Genomic DNA, 23,771 nt, shown 5'->3' with positions numbered 1-23,771 from the left:
TGACTGATGATTATAAACTTTTTGAGAGCAGGAACCACATGCTATTCATCTTTGCCATGATAGAAGTCACCTGTCAGGTGCAGATGGGACATAAAAGGAGTCTGATCAACAGTATGGCAGGAGCCTGTCAGGAATAACCTCATAGAAGAGGCTCCATACCTCCATGCCATCTATCAACCCAACACCCAACAAGTGGGCTGGGAAAGGAGTAGTGTCTACGTTGTGTAAGTGAAGAAACTGAGGCCCAGGCTAAGCAAAGTACCTGATGCTGTACAACTACATGTAGTGGTGAATGTGCGATTAACACTTAGATTTGTCTGGCTCCGGAATCTCTATACCTTCCACGACAATAAAACTCATAAGTGAGAGACAAAGGAGGACCTTCGCAGAACTGTAAAAATTGATCTAGTCACCAGATTATGAGATTATTCAGAGGCCAATATGGAACCTTGAGATTTTCTTTCTCATCTCACTCTTACAGGTGCCTGCACTGATCTTTTCTGATAAACATAAGGCTTCCTTTTTTTTTCCTTTTTTAAAAGATTTTATTTATTTATTCACGAGAGACACAGAGAGAGAGGCAGAGACATAGGCAGAGGGAGAAGCAGGCTCCATGCAGGGAGCCCAACGTGGGACTCAATCCCAGGTCTTCAGGATCACGCCCTGGGCTGAAGGCGGCGCTAAACCGCTGAGCCACCTGGGCTGCCCTAAGGCTTCCTTTTTATTCTAGAAAACACTAATTTTCATTGACAAATGGTGCATACCTAAGCAAATTAAGGAATATATAGTAATCACTAAATGCTCAACTGGAAAGATTGTTGTATTGCAGCTAGTTCTTTCTGTAAAGACAGTAGGATTATAAAATCAAAAAGTGGGGGCACCTGCTGGCTCAGTTGGTTGAGTGTCTGCTTTTGGCTTGAGTCACAATCCCGAAGTCCCAGGATTGGGCCCCACATTGGAGTCCCTGCTTAGTAGGGAGTCTGCTTCTCTCACTCCCTCTGCCTCTGTTCATGTGCTCTTTCCGTCTCTCACTCACTCTGTCTCTCAAATAAATAAAATATTTTAAAAAATAATAAAATAAAATAAAAAAGTGGCTCAGCGGTTGAAAGCCTGCCTTTAGCTCAAGGCGTGGTGCCAGCGTCCTGGGATCGAGTTCCACATCAGGCTCCTTGCAGGGAGCCTGCTGCTCCCTCTGCCTATGTCTCTGCCTCTCTCTGTGTTCCTCATAAATAAGTAAAATCTTTAAAAATAAAATCAAAAGACAAGGTGGACTATTTCTGCTCAACCAAGCATATCAAAACACATTAGAAGTTTGAAGCAATATATACATATATATATATATATATTTTTTTTTTTAAGATTTTATTTACTTATTCATGAGAGAGGCAGAGCCACAGGCAGAGGGAGAAGCAGGCTCCACACAGGGAGACTGATGCGGGACTCGATCCTGAGTCTCCAGGATCACGCCCTGAGCTGAAGGCAGATGCTCAACCGCTGAGCCACCCAGGCGTCCCTGAAGCAATATTTTGTGTTATTTTAAGAAATGCTGTGCGGAATTATTACCTGGTTGCAAGAAAACAGCATGTTAAATGATAATATTAGAAAAAAATCAGAGAGGGAGACAGAACATGAGAGACTCTTAACTCTAAGAAACGAACAAGGGGTAGTAGAAGGGGAGGTGGGCAGGGGTACGGGGTGACGGGTGACGGGCACTGAGGGGGGCATTTGACGGGATGAGCACTGGGTGTTATGCTATATGTTGGCAAATTGAACTCCAATAAAAAATATACAAAAAAAATAGAAATAAAAAGAAGAGCATGGATGAAAGTTAAAAAAAAAAAAAACTAAAAAAAAAATTCTTTCCCTGAAAATCTCCTTTTAGAAACCTTGTACAACTTTATACTTCATTCAGATTTTGTCCTAAGCCATTTCTCTCTAAACAAGGAGTCTCATTTTAAGACAGAATTACCTTCTTTTTCCCCTCAACAAAATGTATTTCCATTCCTTATATATTTCCTATTTTCCCACCTACAGAGTTACTTCATTCCATCAGTCCTAATTACATTTAGCAGAATTTTAACTTTTAGAAACCTTAGTCTCCAGTGAAAATTAAGTAGTAACCAACTGTGAACTATTACACCAAAACTCTTTAGATCGGAAATCTATGAGTATATTTCATAATTTCTAAAAACATGTTTTCCCATAGAACAATATTTCAATAAAGCATAAAGTACATTTACCAAGAGACTTCACTATCCTCAGTTTCTCTGTGATAAGAAGGCAAAGCAGGTAAATCTATGTTCAATAATCAATGCTTTAATATTTTATCTCATTTGGAAAAGATTTAGATATCCAATGAATTCAATACAATTTATCATTTAACTGAGCAAAACGTCAAGGTTTCAGGTGGAAAGATTTTGAAAGCTGTTTTAACAATTACCCATGAGAACTTTTTGAGACAGACAAAATTTACTGTCATTTTAACCCATTTTTGGGGACAAATTGAAAGAGAACATGAGCTTATTTGACCATTAGCAATCATTGGTAGAATAAAAGTTTTCTATTTAATGCTGATAACTAAAGACATGTCTACATAACTAACAAACTTACATTAGCTTAAGTACTGAGTATGTTGCACATAGGTCAACTTAAAAGTCAGTCAATTTGTTTAAAAAGTCACTGTGACTTTTCACTTTTTTTCAACTCAAAAGTCAGTGTCAATTTTTAGCTGGGGCACCTGTGGGGAAATCTAAGTGGGCCATTTAAGTCCAAGGAGGGGTGCTGTCCTCTCCTTGATTGCAAGGGTAGGAGGAGCAGAAGCCAATGGTGAGCACTGGAGACGCAGAGAACACTAGAGAAGTCAGTTATGCAAGCCCTGCTCAGGCGGTGCAGAAACAGAAGAGGGAGGTGGAGATAGTGGAGATGAGGTGTGGCCATCAAGGCTGAAGGCGGGTAAAAGCCCAAAAGGCAGAGAAAGGGGACTCCTGGTTCTAGAGTTCAACAGCTCAGACAGATGAACAGACACATGTTTTCTTTACACCAAAAAAAGTGAAAATAAACGGCCCATGTGGGGCCAGAGAAGACAGGGAACCTTCTGGATACAAAAGGAGTTTTGGCAGTTGCTTGAGAATATTCCTCAAGGTCCCTGTCACAAGATAGACTAACCACAGACAACTGGCTCCAGTTATCATAGCCATTAACCCAGAAGTGAACGAGGGGGACCACTCCCCGCCCCATGCAACAAGAGTCAGGCAACATTCAACATTCATCCAGCAGTCTCAAGATATATTTCTTGGGAAAAAAAAAAAAAAAGATTTTATTTATTTATTTATTCATGAGAGGCATAGAGAGAGAGAGAGAGACAGAGGCAGAGACACAAGCAGAGGGAGAAGCAGGCTCCATGCTGGAACCCGCTGTGGGACTAGATCCCTGGTCTCAGGATGACACCCTGGGCTGAAGGCAGCACTAAACCGCTGAGCCGCCCGGGCTGCCCTCAAGATATATTTCTGTTACACAAAAGAGAAAGCAAACAGATGGGAAACAAGTGACTCAGGAAAAAGAGGGAGGCATGTACATGATCTTGGCAGCAACCTGTGTTTACGAGAGAGTCAAAGGGGAACACATAGAGAACGTGATAGAACACAGGCAAGTGGTGGATTAACAGGAGTCGGAGGGCTCCAGGCAGCTGTGCTGATGGTGGATTGAGGGCGAGGAGAGGGGTGTCCTGGGGCCCTCTAATGGTGTATGGAATAGATCAGGATTTTGGTACAGGGCCATAAAGGCCTGACTATGTGGGATTTCAGTCCGCTTTCCTTGACACTCACAAAAAAGGTCTAACTAATAAATAGTATTGAAGTTTAAGGACCCATAAATGGGCCATTTTTCATCATTCTCCAGAGAATATTGAGGACATGCATTATCATAGAAGAAGATAAGGTGGTTCTTTAAACCCTGTTGTCCAAATTGACTACAGTGTGTTAGGAGACAGGGCATAGGGGAATCTTTCAGGATTGAGGAAATTGAACCCATAGTCAATTCCTACAAAACAAATGAGGAGAGCACATGAACTAACTAGAAGTCCATTACCAAAATCCCCCTTGGCTTCCAAATGGCATCCTGTCAGGAATATTGATGGAGGTTCCTGGGGTTCAGAGTGGGGGGAGATGTTTTTCTTTCTTGACTGTTCTGACACTTTTGTATTACCTGAGAAGGGATGTCGACCTCCCCTCAGTTCCCCATTGCAGACTACAGCAGGTGCTGGTGAATGGACTCAAATGATGCAGACACTGGCGCTGCCTCTTTCCATTTTGGGGGAGCCTATATATTTGACCAATAATAGTACCAATTGGAAACCTCTAGATCCAGTATTAATGGATGGGTTAGAGGTCCAGGCCTTTGTTAAGAAAGGGCAGCTATTTTATATCATATTAAGCATCATATATCTAAGCTAGAAGTACGTTCAATCCGAGAGCAGGATGGAGAACACCAAACAACCTATGAGTGAGGACAAAATGATAGATATGAAAAAACAAAAGTATGGAACTCCTATCTAATCTGGGCAACTTTCTCTTTTCTTTTCCTGTTTTCTTTCTTTTTTTCTTTCTTTAAGTAGGCTCCATGCCCAACATGGAGCTTGAACTCATGACCTTGAGATGGAGAGCCACATGCTCTATCAATTGAGCCATCCAGATGCCCCTAGGCAATTTTGTTTGAGCTTTATCTATAAGCCAGTTCCAAGGAAGCAGTCCCCTGTTGGGTGAGTGCCCCAACTAGGTAATAGCTCCAACCAGTCGCTTTTGGGAAGCACATAGTCAGATGTATCTTGGATTTTTATGTTCATCAAGAGATCATGCCTTATTATTTAGGGGGAAACCTTACACTGGAGTCTTGAGATTGGCAGCTGTCCTAAAGACATATGTGGCTGTCCCATGCCTAACAAGAATATATGTCTTAACAGAACAGGAAAAATAAAGAGAATCTGATTTCTGAGCCCAATGTCTTTAGGACCAGGAAATAGTGTTCAGCCAGATAGCAAGAGTCTCTATCCCTCACTGTAGTATAGCCATGCTCAAGAGGTCCTCTCCTGAGCACTTGGCCAAGACACATTCTGAAGGGTCATACTATTTAGGACATCTCTGAAAAAGAAAAAGAACAGGTAAGAAACACACTGGGGGAGGGGAGAAGATTTACTAAGTTGCATGGGCACTCTTGTATTCACTTCATTGTCCCTAGACAGGTCACCAAAAATGTTGTGGGATCGTTGAGTGATAGTCAAGAAAGAACTCTTGAGATGATGTACAGTGCAACTTGGTAAGTTTATTTAAGTAGCACAGGGATAGGACCTGTGGGCAGAAGAGCTGCACTTTTGCTTCGAGAAGCTGATGGTTATATGCTTAGTGCTCAAGGGGGAATAGACAAGCAGGAAGTACTAGATCTTAAATGTCTTCTTTGAATCTCTGCTTTCACAAGATTCCCCTGGTGATTATCATTCATTTCTATATTAACTATTAATGAGATTTACAGGCACTTGTAAGACCCTTTGAGAATGCAGCTACCATGGGATGCCTGGGTAGCTCAGTTGGTTAAGTGTCTGTCTTCAGTTCCAGTCCTGATTCCAGGGTGGTGGGGTCGATCCCTGAGTTGGGAAAGTGCTTACCTCTCCCTCTGCTGCTCCTCCTGCTTGTGCTCTCTCTCTCTCAAACAAATAAAAATAAAATCTTTAAAAAAAATGTAGCAACCGTCACCTATCTGATCATAATCAAAACGATGCAGGCTATAGGTAAGCCTTCTGGGCTAAAGGTGAATATTTTTCTACTTTTGTCCCTCATCAAAAGGACGAGACAGGCAGACTAGTTAGGTGCAACTGGCTGTTCAAGCAAGAATTGCTGAGAATCTGAATTTAAAGGGCAGTGCAAATAGGGAAGACAGTTCTGTGGGGCTTATTTCAGCTAGGGGCTGCCTAAAATAAAGAGTTCTCTCCTCCCCCTCTGCTATTTTCCAACTTAGGGGTTGCATTACAATAGGAAGCCCGATCCCCCTTCCCTCAGGTTTTATTTCCCAGGTTGCGAAGGGTCACGCATCATTCGTGCTCAGCCCCCCCGCTCTGCACCACAATCTCCTCTGGTTTCCAAGCTTCCTTCTTCAAAGCCTCTTTGGTGCTTGGGTTTTTGGTTAGGGAATGGAGGAAGGAAGCAGAGGTAACTAAGCGGGCCAGAGAGCTCTTGATATAATAAAAATGTCGTCACCAGCGGTTAAATGTGACAGTTGGTAAGACCACAGCACACCCAGCGAATCCCGGACCTGGCCGCCCCCCACCCGCCCAGCAGCGGCGCCTGGAGGGGCGGCTGGCGGGGGCGGGGGCGGGGGAGCCTGAGCCCGCGGGGCGGGGCGGGGCGGGGCTGCGGGAGGAGTTTTCGCTTGAGCCCGAGCGGTACCTTCTCCCCCGAGCGGGTCGGAGCTGCCGGCGGGTTTGGTTTGGAGGGCGAGGCTTGACACCTCGTCCAAAATCTCAGCCAAAGACTGCAGGTTTTTGGCTTCTGCAACGTCAGACTAGGGCAGGGCCAGGGGAGGAGTTTGAAGCCCAGTTCTCGGGTTCTTGCATCTGATTGAGCCCAGCGGGTCCTGGGGCGGGTCCTGGGGCGGGTCCTGGGGCGGGTCCTGGGGCGGGTCCCACTTTGCTTTTGACAGCTCCCTCGCGCGGAGCCGCAGCCGAGTCCCGGGGTTCGGGAACTTGTAGCCCCGCTCTCTGCGCGTCCCCTTCCCCCCGTGGCCCCGGCCCCGGCCATGAAGCGCTTCTTCTCCTGCTCCAGCTCACAGGTGGCGGTAGGTGCCAAAATGTCTGGGAGGATGGGGCTGGGCAAGCCCTGGTGACAGAAGTCCTGAGTCCCATCTTCACGCACCGTCGCCTTTTCTCTTTATGGGTCTTTCCAGCGCTTCCTCTCCCGCAGTGCAGCCTGCCAGCCCTGCCTTCCTCAAGACCCTGTCTCCTCGCCTCTGACTTGCCTTCCTAACCTGTGCTCTCCCCAAATTCCTTCCCCTTGGCCCTTTCTTGTCCTCCTAGCATGTACACCCCCAACTTCTGAGATGTTTCCTGCAGGCTCTGCCCCTCCCGGAAGGTCCTGTCTACTTCTGCTGTCTTCCAGGACTGAACACCTCCAAACGTCTGCTCTATCCCCAGCCCCTGCTCAGTCCCAGGTCCTGCTCTATCTCCCAAGTCCTGCCTCAAGGCCTCATTTTCAGCCCTGACCTGTCCTCACAATCCTGCCAGCCCGTAGGGCTCTGTCCTTACTATTTCCTCTTGGCCCAACAAACACCCAGGCCGGTGCCTTCCCCTAGTCCTGTTTCATAGAGTTCTCTCTGTCCTTGCCCCCTCACCCCTTCTACTCCTGTTCTCTCATCAGCACCACTGGCTCTCTGACATCACTCCAACCCTCTTTCCAATTGGTGCTCCCACACAGGTGCAGCCTCCTCCTGTTCCCCCTTCAACTGCTGCCCCTCTCTTTCCAGTGGTTGTTCAACACCACATTTCCCCCTTTTGCCCCAACCTCCTTTTGCCTGCTCTCTGTGGATTAGTCTTGCACTCCGCCATCCTCCCAGGCACTGGCAGAGGAGGCATAGTTGTCTGGCTGCTCCCCAAGAAACTGGGTAAGTTGCCTGCAGAATCCACCCTAGCCAGCTCACTGCAGTGTCTGGTTATCAGACTGGTTCTTGGGCAAGTCAAAGGCCTTCTGCCTTCTTCTCCCCAGAATCTTCCTTCATTCTAAACCCTCCCAGTTGCTTAGGGCTTGTATTCTCCGCTTCTCTGGACTGAGTTGGGGAAAGGTGACAGTAGAAGAGGATAGAGTAGATGCACTCTGTGAGCTCCCAGTAGAAGTCCCTCTTCTCGCCACATTCTCCCAGAACACAACACGAGATAGATTACAGAAGGTGGGGCACAGAGAGGGTGTAGCTGTCTCTTCCCTGAAGATCTCTTAGAGAGAGACCTCCTATGTGGGGATGGCATTTTCTGGGGAGGTTGGGATGATGGCTCATTTAGAAGTGAGGTAGCCAATGACCCGTGGGAATATGATGTAGCTGAACCTGACTTAGGAGTGTCATTCATAAGCAAACATGAGAAACGCTCAGCTCACTCTTCACGGGCAGGCCGCAGAAGCCTGGAAGTGAGTGAGCTATGAGGCAAGAGTAGGGACTCTGTTGAGGCCTGTTCTTGTCCCACTTGGATTTTTTCTTCACCTGGTCTCCACGCACAGATCAACCAATCAAAATGCATTTACTGGATGACTAGGACAGGTACCAGAAACTCCATCTTAACTGTTAATGATTTTCTTATTCACACGGATTCTTCCTTAGTGGCTGAGAGTCCTCCGCATTGCCCTTCCCTTTCACGTCTGTGGAGTCTGCCTGCCCTTAGGAATGGGAGATTATTTCATTTATCCTATTCCCCAATCCTTGGGCTCCAGTCTTTCCAAGGTGGTGGAGTGAGCACTGGGCTGAATGTTGGAATTTGGAAATATCTCTCCCTCTGTTCTTCACCCCAGCTCTACAGAGTTTTGGCCATGAAGAATCTCCACTCATTCTAAACTCTCTTTAGTGTAACAAGCTTATAGGAAGTAAATTGGGTGGATTTAGAACTATCTGGCTGGAAAGAGCTGTTTTCTCAGTCGGGATAGGATCGCAAAAAGGTTAAAAATAGGCCAGTGTCAGCTGCAAATTGTTTCCTCCTGAAACTTCCTCACCCTTATGATAAATTTCTCCACTCCCTGGGTGGCTAACTACTCTGAACCCTTTGTCAAAGAAATAGGGCAACAGCCTTCCTGGCCACTCCCAAAGCCTGGCTTCCCAGTCATACCAGAGGATTGCCCCTGCCTGTCCTCACTCCCGCCCCTGGGTCCAGGGCCAGAGCCCTGCATCCTTTGATTGAGACCAGTACTGACAGATCAGTGATCATTTTCAAATTAATCTAAGTTATCCAAAATTTAGGAAGTCACACGCACACACACACACACACACACACACACCAGCTCTTACAATCTCATTTTATTTTAGTCAAATAGAGGATGCCTTTGAGGATGTCTTATATATTAGCTTACCTGCCTATGTAGGAAGTGGACCAGAAAATAGCTTTGAACAGTTGGCCAGTGCTTACTGGAATCAACTTAGAGGAATGTCCATTGCATTTAAAAATATATATATTGAGAGTCAGTTCCTGGATCCTCTAGGGCAGCCTTTCTATATCCATTCACCTGTCCTACAATGGTAGCTACTCTTTCTCTTCTGTTGGTGGGTTCCATCTCAATAGGATGCTTATAGGCACCCAGCCAGAGATAAGGAGAGGCTGCAATTACTCCTACAAAAGTCCCCTAATCTTGGCTACATATATACAGAGCTTATCCTTGTTTTTGAGTCTGCTGATTAATGTGGTGATTCTTCTCTTGAGGCTGTGATGGTGATCCAGTGCCTCTCTTCCGAGGACTGGATCTTGGAATTTGGAAGCATCCCTCTATTCTCCATCTTAGCTCTGCAGAGGTTTGACCATGATGAATTTCCACCTATTCTAAAATCTTCTTAGTGTAACAAGATTATAGGAAATAAATCGGATAGATTTAGAGCTGTCTAGTTGGAAAGAAAAGTCTCTACATTGCTAAGAAGCACTTTTACCATCTCTATAGTCTGGCTGTTATACATTGGCTGATACAAGCAAGATCCCTTCCTCTCACTTCCCTGGGGGAAGAACTCTGAATTCAGAATTGCTGGTACATCCAAAATGTGTCCAGCAAAGCTAGGAAGGTTGACGATTGGACCCAGCATTTATTGTGCACCGACTCTGTGGCAGACAGTGCTAGGTGCTTTGTGGTGTGTTATATCACTAGGAAGCTGAAGTTCGGAGAAGTTGTTACATACTTAAATTCACCAGCATAGAAAGTGTTAGAATCAGGATTTAAACAGAGAACCTCAGATTAGAGGTCAACCGATGGCAGCATCCTGTGGTGGAGGTATAATTATAGCTTTCTGCTTTTTCTGAGGGTAACTGGTCCCTAAGGGACATTGGATAACATGTTCCTACATTCTAGAATCTGTTTGGTATGTGGACCAGTCATTTGGCTTATTTTGTCTTTTGAGAATTATCCTGTTCAGAGACTCTTCTCTGTGTAGGGAATAGCTTCGAGGGTGGGTGGCTTTGGCCTGGAGGCAGTCTTAGACTGTTTGCATGGTAATAAGTAAACCTTCTTCCAGGGCTCTGTCATAGTATATGTGGTCTGCTGGTGAGAACCAGGTCGGGCCCGTCAGGTGGCCTGGGTTCTAATTTCAATTTTACCCCTATTTTGTGATGTGAACCTGGACAATTATCCAACCTCAGCACACTTCAGTTTCTTCTGCTTTCAAATAGATCAAATAATATCAGCCCTAACTCCTTTCTGGGGATGTGGAGAGGCTAATGGAAACAGCACTTGAAATGACTATGAAGAATTACAAGTGCTGGACCGGAGTATTACCTTATCATCCATCTAGCCCAAGATCATTTTATGGCTTGGGCATTTCAAATCTTCCCTGATTTTGCTACATAATTTGCCCTGGCTAGGTAGACAGTATTTGAAAATTAATTATTTGGCTTCCATAGAACCTATTTTTTCCCACCTCCTCCCAAAGCCTCTTTCTTGTTGAGATTATACCTCATAAAATGTGATGTGCCACCACCAATCCTTCACTGCTTCCTGTTTGGTTATAAGGATACCATGCACTAGTATGGTTTTTTACAGTTTATGAAGAGAATTTATATACCTCATATGAGGTTAGCTCATTTAATGCTCACAACATGATGAGGTAGTTATTATTTCCCACATGTTATAGATGAGGAAACGGAGGTGTTCAATCGCTTACTCTGGGTCACATAGCTGAGAAAGTAGGACTGCTGACAAAATATTCATCCAGGACCCTTTCCACCGTCCCACAGATTTTTGCATCCTGTCTTCCTTCCCCTTCCCCTCTCTGGATCCAATCAGGCTATTCTGTGCCTTCAGCCCTGGGTGTTTTTACACAGCTCTCTCTCTTTCACACCCTGTGATACCTCAATTATTGTAATTACCCTACCACCCTCAAAAGGCAAGCTGGAATGATAGAACAATGCATGCCCAGGTGTGGCTGTGGCCTGGGACAGCTGCTCCCTGCCAGAGAAAAGAGAAGAGAGGGTTGGGGAGGGAGGAGCAGGAGAGCTGCCTCTTGCTGCTTCCTCAACCCTAGCTAGAGACCTATTTTTGCCTTTGGGTGGTTGTGCCATGGAAGGGGAAGAGCAATCAACTAAAGGACATAGAAACGAGATGGGAAGAGAGAAACTCTGCTTTCCCTCCCAGTTTTGGGGCCCACAGCCAAAAGGCTGGATGGTATGGCTGGATATTTGGACTCCTAGCTGTAATGTGAAGCTAGATGCCTTGATGTCTCATAAATCTGAGGACAAGAAGCAGAGCAGCATGGGGAGGTGAGAGGTAATGTGAGCCCAAAAGGGAGTGGTCAGCGTGGCTCAGCTTGCTCCAGCAAGACCTAGAGAGCAGAAGGGAAAGGAGTCATGGCTAGGATTGCTCTGAGCTGGTGCACCTAACAACAATAATCACATGATGATTAAAAACAAAAACAAAAAGGACATCTGAAAAACTCTGCCCTCAGTGCTAGAACATGACTTTTTAAAAAAGATTTTATTTATTTATTCATTCATAAGACACACAGAGAGACGCAGAGACACAGGCAGAGGGAGAAGCAGGCTCCTCAAGGGAAGCCCCCATGTGGGACTCGATCCCAGGACACTGGGATCACAACCTGAGCCAAAGGCAGACACTCAATCACTGAGCCATCCAGGCACCTGTAGAACACGATTTTTAATCCACTAGTCCAAGTACCTTTTGGTCCAGGGCAGGCAATACCCAGCAGTAGTTTCTCGGTGGCCTGCAGAGGTCTCTTTTCCCTGGCCAGACATCCTAACCATCTCCTTTCCTTTTTCTACCCCACCCCCACCCCCCTGTGTTCATACAATCTGTGGCCCTGGACCAGGTGGAGAGATGGAACCGCCGTGATCAGAAGCTGCTAGAGGCGGTGCAGCGGGGGGATGTGGGACGCGTGGCTGCCCTGGCCTCAAGGAAGTCTGCCCGACCCACCAAGCTGAACTCCAACGGCCAGTCTCCGTAAGTAAGCCCTCCCGGGCCCCCCTTGATATGTGGCTCCCTTCGAAAGCCTCCAACCCTGATATGAGGTAGGACCAGGGAATGCCTAAAGCCCCAGAGCCTTTTTTGTTTTAATCAGCAAACATATCCATCATTGTTTGCTACGGATCAAGTGCTGCAAACAGGGAGGGGAGAGATAGGGTCTCTGAGTCCCATCCGTCTCATGGCCCAGATTGACAAACCTTGGTGGGGAAGCCCCCAAAACAAAAGGACATCAAGCCCATGAAACAAACAGAAAACTGATACATTCCCTAAATACAGTGTTTACTTATTGCACAAGTAGGAGGGTGTGTAGCTTGGGAAATTAGGAACAAAGTGGTTGTAGCCGTGAGCATCAGCTGGCCAGGTGGGATGGTGAGGCCAGGAGGGAGATTATCCCTCGTCCCTTCCACCCAGCCTTCTGTCTGCTCCAGCTGCCTCCTCCTATGACAGTCCAGGCTATTAAGGGTCCTGTGGTCAGAGCAACAGGTAGTTCCATGTTCGCTGGACACCCCACGATTGTCTAGGTGGCTTGAGACCTGTAGCTCTTATTTCTGTTTTGGCTTCCAGCCTCCTCTGGCCTTTTCCTCAGGAAGTCAGGCTAGGGGAACTTCCCCATCTGTTTTTGGGATTGGCTTTGGGGTGAAGAAGCATAGCAGGCAGTGTTTATGAAGGTTCTTGTATCCCTCATCCGCTGGTCCTTTCATCCTTCTGCCCCTTGGCCTTGATTCCAGCAGGTTCCATCTGGCAGCCTCCAAAGGCCTGACAGAATGTCTAACTATACTGCTTGCAAACGGGGCTGACATCAACAGCAAGAATGAGGACGGTGAGTTAGGTCTTGCGCTGGGCCGCACTGCTGGTCTCTCCCTTCATTGGAGCAGCGGTGAGGGCTGACTGCTGGAGGTTCCAACTGTGGTCTCCCACTCCTCTCCCCATCAGTTCTGGCCAGCATCCTTCCGGGGGCTCCTCTCCCTGCAAGCTGGTTTACCTCACCTCCACTCCCACCTCCAGCACAGGTTCCAGGCACTGGGGGAACAGGAATTTCAGGCCTGTGTGGCTGAGAGCTTCTCTCTCTAATCTCCCCCTGATTATCTGTGCGTCTCTTGCCTTCCCTCCCTGTGAGTCATCGGCATGCGTGGGGCCACCCACCTTCCATCTCCCCCTCTTTCTCTTTCCAGGAAGCACTGCCCTGCACCTGGCCACCATCTCCTGCCAGCCACAATGTGTCAAGGTCCTGCTGCAGGTAAGAGCACCCTTTTGATACTACTTTTGTGAAGGGAAGAAATGGGCCCAGAATCTTCTAAATCTTCTGTGTCTTCTGGTCACAAGCAATGTTTGGTCAACAGGACCCCTCTCATCCCAAGTAAGAGAGCTGATCATCATGTATTCATTAATTCACAGATATTTATGTAACACCTACTATGGGCAGACACCACACTTAATGCTGCCCTTGAGGGCAGGTTATAAAGCAGAGCTCCCGGGGACTGCCTGCCAGTCATCCACATGCCATTGGCAGAGCCCCTGCAGAGACTAACCACCCAGCAGGTGGGCAAGTGAGAGGAGGACAGGAGTGTTCAAATTAATCCAGTGTTCCACTGTCTGCTTTTAAGGAGCTTGCAATCTGGGAGCACTAAGAGAAATATATATGTGAAATGACACGCGGACAATCTGTAAGCCGGTCTCCAAAAGTCCAAGAGGCATAGCTCAACAGGTCACTGGGCGAATGGCTGTTCTGCTTTTGTTCTTTCCAGACCTTTCCAAGTTCCCCAATTATGATCCTAAGATACCGGTCATGGACTCAGAAGTCATTTTCCCTAATGTGCCTATTTGTCTATAATCTGATTTTTCTTAGGCCCTAGGTTTAAGAACTGGGGCTGAAATTCAAGGCTGCCTATCCTCTGCAAGGAGTAGACTGGGCTTGCCTAGTAGTTGGCCAGAGCCAAGGTCCTCCTTTCCCTCCCCATAGTACTATGGAAGTTGATGACTCAACAGGGTGGGTATGTGATAAGGATGGTACTACCATGCCCCATGCTGCCTCCCTTGGTGGCTCTTTGCAGCATGGTGCCAATGAAGATGCTGTGGATGCAGAAAACCGAAGTCCATTGCACTGGGCAGGTGTGTGCCAAGGGGCTGGTGGGAAACAGGGCTGTAGGAACCAGGGGGCTGGAAGGGAGGGGAGGACAACATTTGGAGAGCAGGGTAGGCCAGGGCTGACTGCTAAAATGGTTGGAGGGAATGCGGGGCTGTAGTCTGAGTAGGTGTCCTTCCTGCTTCTCCTTAACCCAATCATCCCTCAACCCTCCCAGCCTCCTCTGGCTGTGCGTCAAGTGTGCTCCTGCTGTGTGACCATGAAGCCTTCCTGGACGTCCTGGATAATGTGAGTGTCAGCTGGGCAGTGCCCTGCACAGGGAGGCTGTTGTTCTCTCTGAGCTTGACTAGCTAAGCTCTGTTGACCAGGGGTTATGCACATCTCCTCTTCCTTCTCCCTCCACTCCTCCTCCTTTCTCTCATGGAGAGGTTAGTCCTTATCTTCTGGAGAGCTTCTAACCTTTCAGAAAGGAGAATTTTGCCCCTGGATCTGGGCTTTTTTCTGGAGACGTGTCGGGAGAGGGCAGTTGGTAGAATTGTCAAGCCCCTGGCTCCCCTGGGCTCCTCTTGAACTTCCTTCCCACAATCTGTGCAGGATGGACGGACACCCCTGATGATTGCATCGCTGGGTGGTCACGCAGCTATCTGCTCACAGCTACTGCAGAGAGGTGCCCGAGTTAATGTCACAGACAAGGATGACAAGTGAGCCTTCTCTATCTCCCCATCCCAAATCCAGACATTGGCCACTCTAGAAAGGAGCCCCGGGGCAAATGTGTCTGCATGTGCATGTGTACGTGTATGTCTGTGTGTGTATGTGTGTGTTTGGGGGAAGAAAGAAGATTGGTCTCTGTTTTCTCAGGAACCTCCTTCATTCTGAGCAGTTGTTTGGAAGAGCTCTGGCTGCTGTTTTGCAGTTGAGAAAGTTTTCCTTAGACTTTCCTATTCAGTTGCTACCACCACCATTTTCCTGGCATAGATGACTGTGGAAGTAGAATCCATTCTTCTGGATCCATTAGTTCAATTTACTGGTTTTCAAACTATCCTCTAAGCAATGGAATCCTTTTTCCAATGAAGAATTTATGCAGAGGGATGCCTGGGTGACTCAGTGGTTGAGCGTCTGCCTTTGGCTCAGGGCATGATCCTGGGGTACTGGGATCTAGTCCTGCATCGGGCTCCCTGCAGGGAGCCTGCTTCTCCCTCTGCCTGTGTCTCTACCTCTCTCTGTGTCTCTCTTGGATACATAAACACAAAATCTTAAAAAAAAAAAAGGAATTTATGCAGAACCTCCATATATACAGTAGTTGAAAATAGAGCCCTCCTAATTGGCCCTGGGCTTTCTGATGCTGCAGCTCCAAGAAACAGCATTTGGAAAGTTCTGGTCTGGTCTAATGCTTTTTGTTGTTGGTTTGTGGTTCTCCTCACCACACTGAGTGAGATCTGACTCCAGGAGTGCAATTCCTGGAACCAGGACTCCTGGATTTCCTGGGGAAAGCCTATGCCTAGATTTGTCCCAACCCACAGATCGGCTCTGATCCTGGCCTGTGAGAAAGGCAGCGCTGAGGTGGCCGAACTGCTCCTGAGCCATGGAGCAGATGCAGGGGCAATGGACAGCATGGGGCACGGCGCTCTGCATTACGCTCTCTGCACACAAGACAAAGTGCTGTGCCAGCTGCTGCAGCAGGCTCTGAACCGCCGGGGGCAGCGGGGAGGTAAAGCTGAGTCCCTTTTGTAACTTCAAAATTCTTCTTAGGATCAAAGAAGCTTCTTAGAATGCCATTTGTTCCCATAGAAATAATCCCTCTGAAAAATAATTGTCACTTTAGGTGAGGGTTTACTTATTTATTGCTGCTACTGTGAAATGACCCCAATATCCCAAAAGTATGGTCACAAAATTCCTGAATGCAGCCTTGTCTCTCTGAAGGCAACTCTGGCTTATACTACTGCTAGCATTTATGAGTTGTTATTGTGTATTTGTTTGTGTGATTTGTGAGTCAATCTCCATCTTCCCTACTAGACCGGAACCCCCCCCCCCCCCCCCCCCAGATGACAGGCCATGGCTGTTCTGCTTACCAGAGGTCCTGGTGCCTATATCAGTGCCTGGCACAGCGTCCAATTAAATAAGTGAGCAAACAAAATGAATGAGCTAGCCTATCTCTGGGCTAAGGGAACCAGGAATGTTAGATACTTGGGGACCCATTCAACAGCAGTGGCTCCTGGAACCACAAAGATGTGTGTGGGAAGAGTCATCACATTGGGGGCTGTTCCTCTCAGAAAAAAACTGGAGATAGGGACACCTGGGTGGCTCAGCGGTTGAGCATCTGCCTTTGACTCAGGGCATGATCCTAGGGTCCTGGGATCAAGTCCCACATCGGGCTTCTTGCAGGGAGTCTGCTCGTCCCTCTGCCTATGTCTCTGCCTCTCTCTGTCTCTCATGAATAAATAAAATCTTAGAAAAGAAAAGAAAAACGGAAAGAAGTCTGGAGATAAAGCGTGGGCTAGAAGAAGACCTGTCTCCACTTTCATTTTCCCCATGCTTTTTCATATAGGTCAGGGGCTTGTTCAACATCCAGATCTTGCATCCCAGGTAAGACCCTATGTGTCTCTTGCTTCTGACCCACCCCAGGCTATCCCACTGGGGCATCTCCCAAATAGTGATCTTTGGGGACAACAAGACAGTCTAAGAGAGGAAAGGCCCTCCCTGGGGCTAGACTAGCTGCTGCCTTTAACTCACTATTCCTTTTTCTATGTAGGCCTCTCCATCTGAGCCTCACGTGGGTTCTCCACCTAAGAGCCCATGCAGAGCAGAGCCCGAGGAGGAGCAGGAGGAAGAGGAGGAGGAAGACCCATGCTCAGATGAGTGGAGGTGGAAGTATGAAGAGGAGCAGAGGAAGGTTTCCCAGTTGGAGCAGGAGCTGGTGCAAAAGACTGAAGAGGCTAAGGTTCAAGCTGCAGCCTACCTGGGCCTGGAGAACCATATTCGAGAGCAGGTGCATGAGCTGGGGCTCCTCCTATCCCAAGAGCCTGGAGCTCCAGGAGGGCAGAGCTCTAGTCTCCGGCCTGGAGGAGATGGTATGGAGCATGGCTGTCCCTTGGGCCTGCTGGCTCAGCGCATTCAAGAGCTAAGGAAGCGGCAGCAGGCAGCAGCTGTAGCCCCAGCCAACTTGGTGTTAGCTTCTAAGAAGGCTGAGGATTCAACCACAGGGGAGATTCAGTATGAAGCCCCCAGAAGGTTCCCACCAGAAGAACAAGAGCCACCCCAGAGCCCAACTTGTGAGACCATTGGGAAAGCCACAGGACAGCAGCTGACCACCAACGGTGGACAGGCCCTTGGCCCTGATCATACTGACAAGCCATGTGGCGGCCAGAAAGAGAGGCCCTGGGCCCCAGGGGCTGAACCGACAGGCACAGTGGCTGAACCCCTGGGCACAACAGCCATGAATCAGCTCCTACTACAACTGAGGGAAGAGCTGGCTGCGGTGTGGCGAGAAAAGGATGCTGCGCGGGGGGCTCTGTCAAGACGGGTCCTGGAGGGAGCTCTGGGGACACCCCAGGCTGAGGCTGCAGCAGCTGCCTGGGAGAAGATGGAGGCCAGGCTGGAGCAGGTGCTGGTGAGGCTGGATCGGGCAAAGGCAGGATTACAGGTGAAACCTCAGGCTGCTGCCCAGGAGCCCAGCGAGGGAGCCCCAAAGGCAGAGCCAGCGACCATCACCAAAGAGAATGAAGGCGGGCAGAAGAGGGCTCCTGGGGCCCCGGGGGAGCCTGGAGGGGAGCAGATGCGAGGAGGAGGTCTGGCCCAGGGACAGCTGGAGAAGGAGGTAGCAGCACTGAGACTGAGCAATACTAACTTGCTGGAGGAGCTGGGGGAGCTGGGGCAGGAGAGGCGGCGGTTGCAGGGGGAGCTGCAGTCCCTGAGCCAGCGGCTGCAGCGGGATTTCGTTCCCAAGCCCGAGGCGCACGTCCAGCTCATGCAGTTGCGGCGGAGTGTGGGGCTGCTGACAGACGAACTGGCCCTGGAGAAGGAGGCCACCGAGAAACTGCGGAAGCGCCTGGCTTCCCAGACCAGTGGCCTCCAGGGGCTGTGGGACTCCCTGCCGCCCGACCTGGTGGGTGAGGGCAGCACCGGGCGCGCGGCGGCGGAGCCCCTGGAGGAGCTGCGGGCCCGCCTCCGCGCCCTGGTGCAGCGGCACCGCGAAGGCCAGAAGGCGCTGGCCCGCCTGGAGCACGAAAACCGGCAGCTGCGGGGGCCCCCCGGCCCGGCCGCCTCCTCCAAGGCCCCGGCGCCCCCCGAGGTGGCCGCTCTGGAGCAAGACCTGGGGAAGCTGGAGGAGGAGCTGCGGGCCGTCCAGGCCACGATGAGCGGGAAGAGTCAGGAGATCGGGAAGCTGAAGCAGCTGCTCTACCAAGCCACCGAGGAAGTGGCCGAGCTGAGGGCCCGGGAGGCCGCCAGCCTGAGGCAGCACGAGAAGACCCGGGGGTCGCTGGTGGCCCAGGCCCAGGCCTGGGGCCAGGAGCTGAAGGCTCTGCTGGAAAAGTACAACGCGGCGTGCCGGGAGGCGGGGGCGCTGCGCGAGGCCGTGGCCGAGGAGCGGCGCCGCAGCGGGGAGCTGGCGGCGCGGGCGGCCGAGCAGGAGCGCAGGGCCAGCGAGATGCGCGGCCGCTCCCAGCAGTTTGAGGAAACGGCCGAGCGGTTCAAAGACAAAGTGGAGCATCTCATCGGCGCTTGCCGGGACAAGGAGGCCAAGGTGAGCCGGCCGGGCAACCATCGGACAAGGGGTGCTTCGGGGTCCGCTAACGTGCATCCAGCTTGGTTTAGCCGGATGAACACCTTGAGCGCAACAGCAAGGCCTTCGCAAGGACCACCGTGTTCCCCCGGGTCTCGGGGTTTGGGGGTCGGGATCCGAGCGAGGTGAGGCTAAGGTATAACTAGCAGAGACAACGGGGCTTCCGTGTTAAAGTTTGGGATTCAGCATTCAGAAGCCGAGCCGTCGGCGCTAGCGAGCCCCTGCCCTGGAGTACTGCGGCTTATTAACGTGTTCGCTTCAAAAGATTAGCCCAGGAAGAGGCCTGATCATATGGTGGGTTGTTGTGGTTTTGCTAGGGTTCTGGGGAGGTCACTTGGGGGCCCATGGGTTTGGAAAAGTAGACTAGCCCCAAGCTCCTCTTCTCCCCTCCCACTTCAGTCAGAGTGAGTTCTACAAAAGATTTCCACTGGCAAAGAGAAAACCAAGGCAAATAAATAAATAAATAAATAAATAAATAAATAAATAAATAAATAAGACATACATACATACACACCGCTGTTAGAAACCAGAGTTTTCCAATGATTCCTCCCAAAGTCAGTGTAATGCTTCTAGGAGACATGTCTAATGAATTCTAAAAAATCAATTTCCAAACGAATTTAGTAATTTTAGAACTACCTGTGAAATGAATGAAATCGATGAAATCGGATGTCTTAGTAAAAGTTGTGTACATGCTCAAATGTAGAATGATATAAAAAACATATAGGGAGTATATACTTCAGAGCATGGACCATGCATTCAAGGAGATCTTGGTTCAAATCATTATTTCATTACTTATTAGCTGTATAGTTTTGACAAGTCACTTAACTCAGTCTCCTTATCTACAAAATGTGAATACTAATACTTCCCTCAGAGAAGCATTGTTCTCCTCAGAACAGAAGAAGAGCTTTCTTGAGTGTTAAAAGTATCTGGCATATAGTACATATCCACTAAAAGGAAGTTGACCTTGACCCTGGGTGGTATGGAGTGGGGAATGACTTGGGCCTCCTCAGTTCCCTTTCTTTCTTGGTGGCTTCAGATCAAGGAGTTGTTGAAGAAGCTGGAGCAGCTTTCAGAGGAGGTCTTAGCAGTTCGGGGAGAAAATGCTCACCTTGCTCTGCAGCTGCAGGTATGTTCTGCCCTCAGGGAAATAGACGCTGCTAGAGAAAAGGGTGGCCAATGGAAGTGATGCACGTGTGGGAAAGATTCTGGGAATTATAGAGGCCTGGCCACGCAGTGGGCCAGGCTGGGCAGTGGTGGGCTAAGGGAGACTGAGCTGATCACTTCATTCTTCTTTTTTTTTATTTTTGTTTAATTATTTTAAATATTTTATTTATGTATTCATGAGAGACACGGGGCGGTGGGGGGAGGGGAGGCAGAGACACAGGCAGAGGGAGGAGCAGGCTCCATGCAGGAAGCCTGACATGACACTCGATCCCGGGTCTCCAGGATCACGCCCTGGGCTGAAGGCGGCGCTAAACCGCTGAGCCACCTGGGCTGCCCCCTAATTTTTATTTAAATTCATTTTAATTAACATATAGGGTATTATGAGTTTTAGGAATAGAATTCAGTGATTCATCCGTTGTATATAACATCCGATACTCATTCCATAAGTGCTCTCCTAATGCTCATCGTCCTGTTGCCCCATCCCCCCTCCACCTCCCCTCCAGCAACCGTTTGTTTCCTAGAGTTGAGTCTCTTATATTTTGCCTCCCTCTCTGTTTTTATTTTTCCTTCCCTTCCCCTATGTTCATCTCTCTCTCTCTTTTTAAGATCTTATTTATTAAAAAATTAAAAAAATTTTTATTTATTCATGAGAGACACAGAGAGAGGGGCACAGACACAGGCAGAGGGAGAAGAAGCAGGCTCCACACAGGGAGCCCAATGTGGGACTCGATCTCGGGGTCTTCAGGATCATGCCCTGGGGGCGCTAAACCACCGAGCCAGAGCCACCCAGGCTGCCCTGTTCATCTCTTTTGTTTCTTAAATTCCATATATGAGGGCAGCCTGGGTGGCTCGGCAGTTTAGCGTCGCCTTCAGCCCAGGGCCTGATCCTGGAGACCCTGGATCGAGTCCCATGTCAGGCTCCCTACATGGAGCCTGTTTCTTTCTCTGCCTGTGTCTCTACCTCTCTTTCTCTCTCTCTGTTTCTCATGAATAAATAAAATCTTTTAAAAAATCCACATATGAGTGAAATCATGTGGTATTTGTCTTTCTCTGACTTGTTTTGATTAGCTTAATACCCTCTGAGTAGTATTCTATATTGTATACATATCACATCTTCTTTATCCATTCTTCTGTCAGTGGACATCTGGGTTCCTCCCATAGTTTGGCTCATTGCAAAAGGCAAGATTTAATTCTTTTTGAGTAGTATTCTGAGTAGTATTCTATATTGTATACATATCACATCTTCTTTATCCATTCTTCTGTCAGTGGACATCTGGGTTCCTCCCATAGTTTGGCTATTGTGGATATTGCTGCCACACACATTGGGGGCAAGTGCCCTTCAGATCACTATGTTTGTATCCTTTGAATAAATACTTATTAGTGCAATTGCTGGGCCATAGGGATAGTTCTATTTTTAACTTTTTGAGGAACCTCTGTACTGTTTTCCAGAGTGGCTACACCAGTTTGCATTCCTACCAACAGCTCACCAGTTCATTCTATTGTTCCTCATGAGGGACTGTGTGTGTCAGGGTGGGTGTGCTAGGGTGGGCACATAATCTCTCATTGACGCTCACTCCCAGGATTCCCAGAAGAACCACGAAGAGATCATCTCCACCTACAGGAACCATCTGCTGAATGCCGCTCAGGTGAGCAAGGGAGGAAGTAGAGACAGAGTGCTGGGCAGGGGGTGTTACATTTGAGATCCTTCCTCTTACCTGCACATACCTGTCATTTCTTGGAAAGCTGGACTTTAGATGTTCCAGTGCCAGGTGTCTAGATCTCATTAGGTAGATCAAGAGATCAAGAGAGGATGTGCATGAATGTGAGGGGGAGAGAGTGTTTGCCCCTCCTTGCCAATTCCCTGATCCTTTGTGAACTCTCTGAAAGGCCTTTTCCTGTCCCTTATACCCTTTCTCAGTTTCATCCTGAGCTAAATATGTCTCACCAAGGAAGAAGAGCTGGGTGGCTTGCTCCTTTATTAGGAAGAATGGTAACTACAAAGAACAGAACATTTATCCTGTATCAGGTGCTCTGCTTCATAGTCATTGGCTTTTTAGCCCTCACAGCAGTCCCAGAAAGTAGACATTATTATCTTCCTTGTAAAGACCAGGAGACAGCCATAGAGAAGTCACACACTGTAAACCAGGGTGCGTAGTAAATAGCATTCCACTAAACCACAGAATGTTCCCTTGCCTGTCTCTCCCCATTTTCTCTTCTTTGCCCCCTTTTCTTTCCTTCCTGCCACTTACAGGGCTACATGGAACAAGATGTGTACAATATCTTGCTGCGAATCCTCAGCATCCAGGAAGAGTAAGGCAGCTGGTGCCCTGAGGGATGTGCTATTTGTCTGTGGTGAGTTGTGGATCAGGGTGACGAAGGACGAACCTGGAGAAAGGACTTGGGGAGAGAGACTTACGGATGGGATTTGGAGTCTTCTTTGGCTCCTTGTGGTGGTGGCTGACACTGGGGAGCCCTGTGGGGCATAGAGCATTTGAAGTGAGTCAGTTGAGAAGACACAATCTGGGGAATCACTGGGTAGAAGCAGGAATTAGGGAACAGGTACACTGCAGGGGACTAAAAAGACTTGCTGAATGGCTCTCCTAAGGCCCAGGCTAGAGATGCCAGTGAAAAGTAGCCATGGTGGCAGAGTGGCAGGGAGTTGTTTGCCAGGGTGGGACCTCATGAACTCCAGAATCTCTCCTTCGCTCACACACTACTCATTCAGAGAGCAGTCACCCCTGACTCTTCTTGCCACCCCTGTTCAGCTGGCAGTTTTTTCCAGTCCAGGTAGATGACATGCCCTTTAGCATCTTGGCGTGGGTGGGAGGGGACTGAGGAGATGTGTGTGCATTTCACCCTTGAATATCTTCTTTCAGGGAGTAGGAGCATCCCTGGTTGCCAGAGGCTCCACCAGGATGTGGAGAAGGGCAGGGGGCAGGCGGTGAGGATGGGTAGGTGGGGTTTCACCTGACAGTATGGAGCCCAGACCTGAGAACCTGAAGCCTGGAATCATCACGGATGAGACCAGAGAAGGTGCACATGGAGGCCAGCTCTGTGAAAATAAAGCAGGAGGCAGTGTGGTGTTGGGTGTCATGGTTTTCTCTGTTGGAAGGGGAGTGGGGGAAGGAGTCTTTTTCATTCTTATTCCTTTTTTTTTTTTTTTTATCACAAATGGCCCCAAAAGTCAGCAGCTTTCAAACTTTATGAGCCACAGTAAGAAATACACTCTATATGGTGGTGCATATATCTGAAATAGTATTTACCCTTACTGTTTTCATTTTATAATATTCTCTGCTATTATATTCCATGGAAAAAAATATTTCTCAAAATACCCCTACTAATGGGTCAAGACCCACGTTTGAAAAACAGCTCTCTGTAGAAATGGAGATTGATATTCTCTTTCTCAAATTTGTCTCTTTCTTTTTTCTATATCTTGTGATTCCTGCGTCCACTATCTTTTTTAAGGAGGAGAGATTGAGAGACTTGGGTTTTCTTCATGCTGTACAGTCTAAAATATTTGTGTGTCAAATTATGCATCTAGATATGAGGC

At 48.4% G+C, this 23,771-nt stretch overlaps 1 protein-coding gene across 2 annotated transcripts; it reads left to right on the top strand.

Moving 5' to 3' along the window:
* Positions 1–6,409: 6,409 nt before the first annotated feature.
* On the top strand, positions 6,410–23,302 carry ANKRD35 (ankyrin repeat domain 35). 2 transcript variants are annotated; one of them, XM_025453241.3, is made up of 14 exons: positions 6,410–6,822; positions 12,040–12,170; positions 12,926–13,014; positions 13,367–13,431; positions 14,246–14,303; positions 14,495–14,565; positions 14,872–14,978; positions 15,798–15,985; positions 16,823–16,860; positions 17,027–19,018; positions 20,094–20,183; positions 21,802–21,867; positions 22,473–22,573; positions 23,098–23,302. In XM_025453241.3, the coding sequence occupies exons 1-13, from the start codon at positions 6,784–6,786 to the stop codon at positions 22,533–22,535; spliced, it is 2,997 nt and encodes a 998-aa protein (XP_025309026.1). In that variant the 5' UTR covers positions 6,410–6,783; the 3' UTR covers positions 22,536–22,573; positions 23,098–23,302. The 2 variants fall into 2 exon arrangements, with proteins under 2 accessions (XP_025309026.1, XP_048951571.1); XM_049095614.1 differs by having other exon boundaries at positions 12,923–13,014.
* The last annotated feature ends 469 nt before the right edge of the window (positions 23,303–23,771 follow it).

This window comes from Canis lupus, chromosome 17 (genome assembly GCF_003254725.2).
Source record: "Canis lupus dingo isolate Sandy chromosome 17, ASM325472v2, whole genome shotgun sequence".
NCBI lineage: Eukaryota > Metazoa > Chordata > Mammalia > Carnivora > Canidae > Canis > Canis lupus.
This window is presented reverse-complemented; position numbering and strand designations above follow the sequence as displayed.

Excerpts from the sequence above, each read along its gene's own strand:
- ANKRD35 (XM_049095614.1), top strand. The coding sequence starts at position 6,784 with ATGAAGCGCTTCTTCTCCTGCTCCAGCTCACAGGTGGCG. Across the intron at positions 14,304-14,494 it reads AAGTCCATTGCACTGGGCAG|CCTCCTCTGGCTGTGCGTCA; the intron begins GTGTGTGCCAAG and ends CAACCCTCCCAG. Across the intron at positions 20,184-21,801 it reads ACCTTGCTCTGCAGCTGCAG|GATTCCCAGAAGAACCACGA; the intron begins GTATGTTCTGCC and ends GCTCACTCCCAG.